General features: G+C 43.8%; 1 protein-coding gene across 1 annotated transcript; it reads left to right on the top strand.

Annotated features, from left to right (window-relative positions):
* Nucleotides 1-6,761: 6,761 nt before the first annotated feature.
* LOC134873093 (general transcription factor II-I repeat domain-containing protein 2A-like) lies at nucleotides 6,762-8,735 on the top strand. Its single transcript, XM_063896495.1, has 2 exons — nucleotides 6,762-7,379; nucleotides 7,648-8,735. The coding sequence occupies exons 1-2, from the start codon at nucleotides 6,873-6,875 to the stop codon at nucleotides 8,620-8,622; spliced, it is 1,482 nt and encodes a 493-aa protein (XP_063752565.1). The 5' UTR covers nucleotides 6,762-6,872; the 3' UTR covers nucleotides 8,623-8,735.
* The last annotated feature ends 2,112 nt before the right edge of the window (nucleotides 8,736-10,847 follow it).

Raw genomic sequence — 10,847 nt, 5'->3', positions numbered from 1 at the left:
TGTGTGTGTGTGTGTGTGTGTGTGTGTGTGTGTGTGTGTGTGTGTGACACTACATGCTATTTTTACCAGTTGAGATTTGACCCCTGGTGTCTGTGTCACATGCTGCCACTGCCTCACAGCAAATATCTGGATCAGTGACATCATTTTTTTCCTGCACACACCTCTGTCAGAGTCTGATCTAGAGACACCTTTCATGCTTTTGGGGTTTTCCCTTTCCTGTAGTTTGCTTTATTGTTTTTGTGCATGTAAATGGTCTGCTAATGCTAAAATCTCTGTGTTTCCTCTCTCCCACACACCCCAACCCCCCTGCCTGAAATGACTCCCTTGTTTACTACCATATCATAGTGGCATCAATTCATAACACTTGCGCTTCTATTTGTTAGCGCTCCAACACATTTTACGTGATAGGCTAAGGGGCGGGACCGTCACAACAGAGCCGGCCAGCTAACCAATCCGAGCAGACTGGGCTCTGGTTTCAGACAGAGGGTGAACAGAGTTGCTGCAGCACAGACAGTATGAGAAACATAAAGAGCTTTTTGAACATTAAAGCATGGAAACATGTCCCAGGAGAGACACTAAATACTAATATGAAAATGAGTAGATGTCCTCTTTAAAAGAGAACATTTGTCTATTTGACTTCTTAACTTTTCCTTAATTTGTGGATTACAATCAGATCAGAATCAAAATGAAGTTTATTGACAATTAAGTGTACACATACAAGGAATATGCTTTAGTGATTACATAAACACAATATGTTTATATGTTTACACCTATATTAAAAGCTGTACGTGTTCAAGGTACGAAAAAACCTTGAACACACAACAGTAATACCAATGAGAAACTGACACTGAGAATGGAATGTGTGCAGTAGTATATGATTAGTTTACAATTATTCACTCATTATGAACAGTTCAAATGGTTTGACAATTTTAGAAATAAAGTAGGTGTTTTTATGTATTAGGATACAATGTTCCAAAAGTCAAAAAGTCAAAAACAGCTGCGTTAGAAACGGTTTGAACTTCATCTATAAATACCACTGCCATACATGTAACACAATGTAAAGACATGTTCAGCACCTGGGCTCACCTTCTTTAAATACATGCACACATGCTGATGGTATGTTAGCTCAACAGTAGCTACACTAGTATCAGTTACAGCAATTGTACTACAACTTAAAAACACATCTATTTGTGGTTTTTTTTGCACATTTTTAGTTCAAATATGTAGGTATGAACAACATGTCATTCAACATCTCCTGTACACTATTACTTGCTTTTATTTTAGAATCCTATCTGACCAAGTTTTCCTCCACTGGCTTCACAATTATTATTTATACTCAATATGTCTCTAAGTAGGTGGGAAAATAGGACTATTTTAAAGTATGCTGTTGAAGTTGTAATTGTTAGTAGGCTCCAGTATAATGAGAGCAGCCACAGTCCTGCCATCTGCGACTTTGTCAGGTGGTGTGAGGAGTCCAATCTTCAACCGAATAGACTGTATGTAAAACCAAAGGTATTCCCACATACAGTCTTATCCATCGCAAATCAGGAAGTGGAATTTGTGCAATCATACAAATATCTCAGGACAATTATTGACCAAAAATTCAGCTATGAAGCAAATTGCGCAACTGTGTGCAAAAGGGGTCACCCGCGTTTGTACTGTCCTATTTTAACATTGACAAAACCATGATGGTCCTGTTTTATCACACTTTTATCGAGTCAATGCTGTCTTTCTCTTTAATGTCATGGTTTGGTGACCTGTCCTAAAGAGCAGAAACTCTCAGATCATAAAGAGGTCTAGCAGACTAATAGGTGAGCCACAGCTAAACCTGGAGACCTTGAACCTCAGACAGTTACAACGGTTATCCAGCTCCATACTGGATGATGACTCCCCCCCTGCACTCAGAATTTCAGCTCATTTCTTCGGGCCGGAGGTTAGTTGTCCACAGGTGTAGAACAAAGCGGTGTAAAAACGCTTTGTTCCAGCAGACATCGCAAAAGGAATAAGTCGTAGCAGTGTCACACAGATACCTATTTATGTATTTATTAACCTCGAATCCCCATGATTGCATTACTGCTTTTAAAATGTTTTAAGAGGTGACGGAGCAGGGTGTACTTTTCTTAGAGATGTGTCTGTGTTGTTTTTAGAACGCGTGTCAGAATGGACCCAAATTCTTTTCAAGGGCTTTTATTGTCAGATACACAGTAGCTACAGTGTAGTTATGGCAATGAAAATCTTAGGTCCCAAGCTCCTCCAACAATGCAGCATATTATAAAAAGACATAAGACAAAATAATAAAATAAAAACAAGAAAAATTCAAATAAAAAATAGTGCAAAATGAAACAGAGTAGTTTATACATGTCAAAAAAATAAAATAAATACAATAAGCAAAATGATGCACGGAATGTAGAAAGTGATCAGGTAATGCAGGATTCTAAGTACATGTGAATAGAGTTAAATATACAACAACAGAATGTAAGATTAAGGATGAAATATTGTAGCGGCCCCTCAATGTTGAATAAACAGGCTTGGAGTGTTTCCATAGGGGTGTACTTTTAATTCAGATGAGTGTGCATAGCACCAACACCGTGAAAACTGAAAGGAAAATAACAAAGGCAATTTAGCCGGATACAAAATAGTCCTTAGACAAATGCGCTTTAGCACGCTAGCGTCACACATTGACAACGGCAATAGCAGGCAACAACAATTACATGAAATGAATCTCATTATTATTTACACAAACGTATGAAATGCATTTGTATGAAATAACACATTACATGAATTACATACCTCGCTCCGCGTATCAAGGGGTGCTAAAGGGGGGATCCAGGGAAGGCTGCCGCCATTAACTTCACTTAGACGTGAATGAGCGCGCTAGCGGCTCTACGAACTACTCAAAGCACCACTGTCAAACATATCAAGCACCGACTCAAAATGGGTGACCAGGAATGCTGTTAAACAAACAAAGTGGTATAACAGTTCACTAAAAACACTTCAGGTACTAATTACAATTATATGTTCGGTCTCTGGCTCTACACATGTATCGTCTTACGTAACGTGCCTTCCTCTGTTTTTACGTGAACGAGCGTGGGCGCGTTGAGACTAGTCCATCCTGCGGACAACCCGATGTCAAAATAAAGGTCTCATGAGATAAAGCACAGAAAATAATAATCCAAATAAAACACTGCTAGTGGTCATTTACACTCCCACCACTCATGTTATGAAGAGTGAAGACATGGATCAACCTGACTGAACGGTTCACACTTGAGTCCTATGTCTGTATCAGTGTTTCTAGAAATGTGCAGGTGAGTACTACGTAATAACTAAGAAAAGGTAGCCTATGTCATAAGGAGGGGATAAAGGTGTAGACAACTAGACTGATCACTCACACTCGAGGAGCAGAACTAATTTCTGAATGGGCCTTTGTATAATCGAAGGTTTGGTAGGGCGATCTTGTTTCCCTGATGTCTTTTCTCCTACGAACACCTTAACGCGACGCACTAGTCCATCACTTTCCTTTGTGGTTTCAACCACTCGTCCCAGGTGCCACTGATTTCTAGGGGTGTCTTCCTTTATAATGACTAAGTCATCTACCTTAATGTTGCACCGAGTCGTGTGCCACTTTTGCCGTGTGGAGATGTTCATGAGATATTCTCTCTTCCATCGGCTCCAGAACTGTTCGACGAGGTACTGGACTCTTCGCCACCTTTTAGTTGCATAGACATCCTCCTTCTCAAATTTGCCAGGCGGTGGAAGGGCAATCTTGGACTTCATCAGTATGAGATGGTTCGGAGTTAATGGCTCGAGTGAGGTAGGATCATTCACCCCGTTTACAGTTAACGGACGGCTGTTCACAATGGCCATAGCTTCATAGAACAGAGTTCGAAGGGAAGAGTCGTCGAGTCTGCCTGGGTATTGATGGAGTGTGGCATTTAGGACATTACGAACGGTCCGAATCTGGCGCTCCCAGACGCCACCAGCTTGACTTGCTGAGGGAGCATTGAAGATGAACTCACATTGCTTTTCTGCGAGGAAGCTCTCGATCGTTTTGGTGTCACATTGCTTCAGTCCCTTTTCAAACTCATTTCTAGCTCCCACGAAATTGGTTCCTTGATCGCAATGGAGTTGATGAAAGGCTCTCTGAGACTGATGAAGCATCTTAAAGCATTGATAAATGCATCTGTGGATAAGTCCTCAAGCATTTCAATGTGTACAGCTCGAGAGGCGAGGCAGGTGAAGATTAAGCCATACCGCTTTTGCTCTTTGCGGGCTTTCTTGGTGATGAATGGGCCGAAGCAATCGATGCCACAGTATGTGAAGGGAGCAGAGACTTCTATGCGCTCTTTAGGAAGCTCAGCCATGCGTTGTTCTTCTGCTGGCCGTCTGAGTCTTCTGCACTTCACACATCTGTGTATCAGTTTAGCAACTGATTTACTTCCACCAATGACCCAAAACCCATTGGCTCTAAGTTCTGTTAGAGTTTGATTTCGTCCTTTGTGACAGATATTCTCGTGGCAAGATCAGCTTGGTAATATGTACTTCTTTGGGTAGAATCAAGGGGTGTTTGACTTCTAGGCTTAGGGATGACCGATCCAGTCTCCCGCCGACACAAAGTGCACCTCCTTCTAAGATGGGATCCAAGCGAAACAGAGGGCTAGAGTTTTGAAGACTTTCTCCCTTTTGAAGTGTCTTCATCTCTTGGGAGAACGCTTCTTCTTGTGCAAGCCTCATCACTGATTCGGCAGCTCTCTCGCGTTCTTCCATGCTCACAGGTTTGCCGGAATGGGTTTGCTTTGAATTCAGCCTCTTGATTCTTGCAACGACTTTCAGGAGTTTTGACCAGGAGGAGAATCGATTCAGACGGGTAAGAATGTTTGGTTGGGAAGGTTCAACTTTGGTTGCAAACACCTGCGTTGACTTGACCTCAGGATCCCCGACGAGCAACTCTGGAGTGAGGTGAGACTCTGAATGTATTTCTTGTTCCCACAGGAACTTGGGTCCTGGTAGCCAGTTCGTTGAGGAGATGTCTGCTGCATTGAGACCTCTCGACGCGTGGTCAGCAGGGTTTTCTGTTGTGTCTATGTAGTGCCACTGGCTGGGGTTGGTGTGTTCTCTGATCATTTGCACACGATTGGCAACAAAGACATGAAATCTTCTTGCTTCATTGTTGATGTAAGCCAGGACAACTTGGGAGTCAGTCCAGAAAAACTCTCCATGGATCGGCATTTCGAGCTCGTTTCTCAGCATGACACTTGATCTTGCAGCGACCACCGCTGCTGAAAGTTCCAATCTTGGAATGCTTGTGAGTTTTGTAGGTGCAACTCTAGCCTTTGCCATCAGGAGACTGCAGTGAACTTTACCATCTTCGTTCTTGCTTCTCAGATAGGAGCACGAGCCATATCCTATATTGCTGGCATCCGAGAAGTGGTGAAGTTCCCTTGTGACAGTTTTGCAGAAGCCTTGTGGTTGGTAGCATCTCGGTATTGAGACTTCCTTCAGCCTTTGTAAGCCGCTCTTCCATTTCTCCCACCGTGGGCTTTAGTCTTCGGGGAGTGGGTCATCCCATCCGATGACTCGACGGCATAGCTCCTGAAGGATGCACTTTCCAGTTAGGATAAACGGAGCCACAAGCCCGACTGGATCGTACAAAGAAGCAATAACTGATAGGATGCCGCGACGTGTGGAGGGCTTGGTCTGTAGGTTCACGTTGAAGCTGAAGGTGTCATGTTCGAGGGACCATTGGATACCGAGAGCACGTTCCGCTGGAGCTGCATTTAGGTCGAGATTGAGGGGTTCAGATGTGACTGCTCTCTCATTTGGGACCACAGAGTCCAGAACTGACCTTTTGTTTGAGTTGAACTTGTGTAGACGCAGACCTCTCTTGCACAACTCTCGTGTTTCAGCAATCAGCTCCTTTGCTTCTTCTACGGAGGGGACGCTGATGAGTCCATCATCCACGTAGAAGTTCCTTTCGACGAAGGCTGACGCTGACGGGTACTCTTCTTTATGTTGGCGTGCCAAATACTTCAGACCGAAGTTGGCACATCCGGGTGACGAAGCCGCGCCGAATAGGTGGACAGCCATTTGATACTCTTGAGGCTCTGCTTCGAGGTCTCCATCCTCCCACCAGAGAAACCGTAAGTCAGGGGTCACCAACGCGTCGCCCGCGGGCGCCATGGCGCCCTCGAGGACTACTTGAGTCGCCCGCGAAGGCCTGTTCTAAAATAGCCTAGTTCTCACGTGACACACAACTTTATTTTATTCGTTGTTAAACTTTCTATTATTTTTAAATATATTGCATTGCTTGTAAGAAGATAACAATATGCAGTATGCATGCATATAAACATATGCCTACTTATAAAACGTAATTTGTGTAAAATAAAATGCTTCAGATTACGTAGATTGGACCTAGCTGGTCTCCACGACAACCGTTGCGTGGAGACCGAGTCCAGTCAGTGCAGTGAAGCGAAGTCAAGATGAACGGATGATTACAATTTAATCGAAAACATGGCAGAAAAAAGAAAGAGAACGTATTATTTTCACGGTGAATGGGAGCAAGAGTTTTTTTTTACCACTGTAAAAGATGCCTGCGTGTGTCTCATTTGCCGGGCGACTGTGGCGATACCAAAGCGGCACAATGTTGAGAGGCATTTCAAGACCTGTCACGCAAGCTACCATGCTAACTACCCACCGGGCAGCGCACTACGAGTGGAAAAAGTAAGTGAGCTAAAGGCAGGATTGTGCAAGCAACAGTCTTTTTCACAAGACCAGCTAAAAAATCTCAGAAAGCTACCGAAGCCTCGTTCAGAGCAACAGAACACCTGATAAAGAAGAAGAAGGCATTTACAGATGGAGACCTTTTCAAGGAAACGATGATGATAGTTCTGAACACTGTGCTTAAAGACGAGAAATATGGGAAGGAAGTGCTCTCTTCTGTAGCTGATGTTCAAATGGGGGCAAGCACAATGGTCAGGAGAGTGACAGCAATGTCCGACAACTTGACTGATCAGCTGGACCAGGATCTCAGGGAGTGCAGGTGGTTCAGCATCCAATGTGATGAGTCCATCGACAGCAGCAGCACGGCGCAGCTGATGATGTTTGTTCGGATGGTGTTTCAAGATTTCTCTACAAAAGAGGAACTTCTCACACTACTCCCCCTAAAAACCAGCACAAGGGGGGTTGATATCTACAACGCGGTGAAGGAGTTTTTCAACAACAGAAACATACCACTGGAAAAGCTGGTGTCGATTACCACCGATGGGGCTCCTGCGATGACCGGACGGCATGCAGGGTTCATCGCGCTCTGTAAAAGCGACCCAGCGTTCCCGAAATTCGTACAGTACCACTGCATCATTCACCAGCAGGCCTTATGTGCAAAGGTGCGTTTTCATTTTGTATTTTATTAATTTATGTTATCCTTGTTGTAGGCCTAATATCCTATTTGTAATTATGAGTAGGCCTATTGGGCATATTTTACGCATCTGCTTGTAGACCGGCCCCTACTGCGCTTTTTGGTCGTTAGAGTCAACTTCATAGTTGTGATACGGCGCTATATAAATACATTTTGTTTTGTATTGTATTGTATTGTATTGTATTGTTATTGTTTTTAAGTGCTTTGAGTAAGAGTGATTTTATTTTATTTTTAAGGTGATCGGCTTCGAGCACGTAATGACTCCTGTTGTGAGGATCATAAACAGCATCCGTTCCAAAGCTAAACAACACCGAAGTTTCAAGGTGATGTTGGCGGAGCTGTCGGCTGAATATGGGGACCTGCTTCTCCACACGGACATCCGATGGCTCAGCAGAGGACGGATTCTGCTCCGGTTTTTGTCGCTGTTGAGGGAGATCAAAGATTTTATGAAATCTAGAGACGAAGACACATCGCTGCTGGAGGACGTTGCGTGGCTACTAGACCTGGCATTTCTGACGGACATTACTGGAAAACTGAACAATCTGAACTGTGCGCTGCAAGGCAAAGGTAAGACTGTTGCCGACATGATCAGTGCTTTAAATGCGTTTAAAGCACAGATGAGCATTTTCTCTGCGCATTTACAGAGAAAAAAGGTGCTGCACTTCCCCTCTTTGCAGATGGTGCTGAACGACAATACCTCTGCGTCTGAGATTTTTGGCAACGCTGCCGAAAAATACACTCAAGTCATAAACAGGGTTGGGCAAGAGTTTGAGAATAGGTTTTGTGACATTGATAAACTTGAGCCATGTGTGTCGTTCGTTTCGAATCCATTTATAAACGTGGACACAACGTCCATTGCTGAGCAACTAAGTGCAATGTTCAGCTTGGATGCTGGGCAGGTGGAAATAGAAATAGTGACACTGCAGAATGACATTCGCCTCAAAGCCCACCAGGCTGCAGCAAACTTTTGGGGCCTTGTTGATACTGAAAAGTACAGTGGTCTGTGCACAGCAGCAATGAAGGTTGCCAGTCTGTTTGGGTCTACCTATCTTTGTGAATCAGCCTTTTCTGACATGAATTTCATAAAAAACGAACACAGAACACGGCTCACTGATGCACATCTGCAAGACTCACTCAGACTTGCAGTGTCAAATTACAGCCCAGATTACGAGGCCCTGGTTGCCAGCATGCAATGCCAGGCTTCCCATTAAAACTTATGAAAGATTGTGATGGATTAAATAGGCCTATAAATACTTTTGTTTAATGTTATGTTGTTCTGTTTGATGGTGATTACAGTGAAATAGAAATAAAGTGCTGATTTTGATATTTGTCTGTTTCCTTCCTTTTTAAGCCATTATTGATAATTAGGCCTATTGTGCAAATTTGTTAAAATGAGCAGTGTCCTCAAACAGGTGAATATAACTAATTAGTTTTACTATTAATAATAACATACAATTAAAGGTAAACCGCGCAAATTTGAAGCGTACCAAATTGGTAGCCCTTCACATTAATCGGTACCCAAGAAGTAGCCCTCAGTTCAAAAAAGGTTGGTGACCCCTGCCGTAAGTAGTTCCGCAGTTCAGGAGAAACATAAAACTGATGGAACATTTTCTCGATGTCGCATATGATGGCTACGGCTTCTTTCCTGAAACGACAGAGCACTCCAAGGAGGGAGTTGATATGAAGGCCTTCTTGTCTTCCAGAGATTTTGCTGCAAAGGTGGGGCACCTTGCAACGTTGTGCGTTTCATCCTTGCAGATAGGACAAGGTGGCCTTGACTTGTTGCTCATCGCTTTCTCGACCCTTTCCGTGGGATTGTTCCCTTTAGTGTTCGTGTGAAGTGCTCTAGCTCTCTTGGGCTGCCTGTCGTCTGTGGCCTGGATCAGAAGTGGAGAGGCGACAGGGTTACAGGCTATCCGAGCTTCCTTTTGGATGAACCTTGTGAAACAGGAGAAGCTTGGGTAATCCCCAGATTCGTCTAACCTTTCACAGACGACTCTGCTCCATCTTCGTGTGATCCAGTCCGGTAATTTCTTCAGCAGCTTGTGGTTCTCTTCACAGTCGTCTAAGATGGCCAATCCTTTCACATGAGGCATTGCCTCCACGCATCCTCTCAGGAAGTCAGCAAACTCTCGAAGTGCAGCAGGATCACAGGTACCAACTTTGGGCCATTTCATGAGCTTGTCTCTAAAGGCCCTTTGCACAATGAAGGGGTTTCTGTACCTCTCTTCCAGGAGCTTTAAAGCCCCCTGATATGCTTCTTCTGAGTTTCTGTAGAAGAATCCCTCTACAGCTTTACGTGCGTCTCCGCTCAAGTAGTTTTTCAAATAGAACATTTTCTCATGAGCTGGGAGAGGCTGGCGGTCTATGAGGGACATGAAGGACATCTTCCAGTCTACATATTTCAGGGCTTCGCCAGAGAACTTTGGTGGCTCCGGAGCAGGCAGGCGATTCATACTGAGTGAGGTAAGGATTGCTTGGGTAAGGCCATCTTTCTCAGGAGATGCTAGTGCAGTGGCGTGTGCTTGTGGATGCTGGTAGGCTTTCGCCGTTGGATTAAGCTGGCTCTTGAATTCAGGTGTGAGATCAGTCTCTTTTAGCCAGTCTCTGGAGTAATGTTCAAGGCTCTCGTATGCGTTTACTCTCGTCTCTGCTATTCTTACTTCTGACTCTGCTTGAATTTGCTGTCGCCTTTTCCTTTCCTGCCGCATGTTAGCCTCTATCCTTTTAAGAGCTACTTGCCTTTCTTCTTCTAACCTTTTAAGCACTAGCTGCTTCTCTTCTTCTAACTTGCTAAAAACTTCTTCTTGAGCTTGTATTTGGTGCACTGCTTTGACCTTTTCTTGTTGAGCTGCGAGTTCTGCTCCCGCATCTACATGTTTGCTTGAGCCCTTTGAGTGGGTTGAATGTTCTGCTAGAGAGAGTACAGTATCTGTGTTTGTGTGTCCGAAGGTAGACCCATACTCGTCCCTATTAAGTGACATCCTCACTCGTACTTTCTCAAGTTCGCTATTGAAGACCTCTTCTACAGTCTCTAGTCGTTTCTCTACTATTTCGATGATCTCTGTAGTGATTGCTATACAAGCATCCATTTTTGGTACTATGTCTGGAGTGGCATTGTGGTTGCGTTGAATGGGCTCATAACATTCCCTTACTGCATTGTGTCGAATTTGGATATCTTCTCTGATTTTATTCAGTTCATCTTGAGAACAGAATGATTTGAGTGCGGTCCTAACTTTCCCTGCCATCTCTTTCCAGGAGCCATAAGCTCTCATAAATGCTTTCTTGTGTCTAATGGCTTCCTGTTCGTGCATCTCTAATCCCTTTTCTGTAAATGTTCTTTCACGTGAACTAGACCTGACTGGATGTAGGTCCTCTGTTTGTGAATGTGTGCTATCTACTTCTTCTCCATTAAGTGACATTTTAGTTGAAGTTG

This window comes from Eleginops maclovinus, chromosome 12 (genome assembly GCF_036324505.1).
Source record: "Eleginops maclovinus isolate JMC-PN-2008 ecotype Puerto Natales chromosome 12, JC_Emac_rtc_rv5, whole genome shotgun sequence".
Lineage (NCBI taxonomy): Eukaryota > Metazoa > Chordata > Actinopteri > Perciformes > Eleginopidae > Eleginops > Eleginops maclovinus.
The sequence above is the reverse complement of the archived record's forward strand: the minus strand, read 5'-3'. Positions and strand labels throughout refer to the sequence as shown.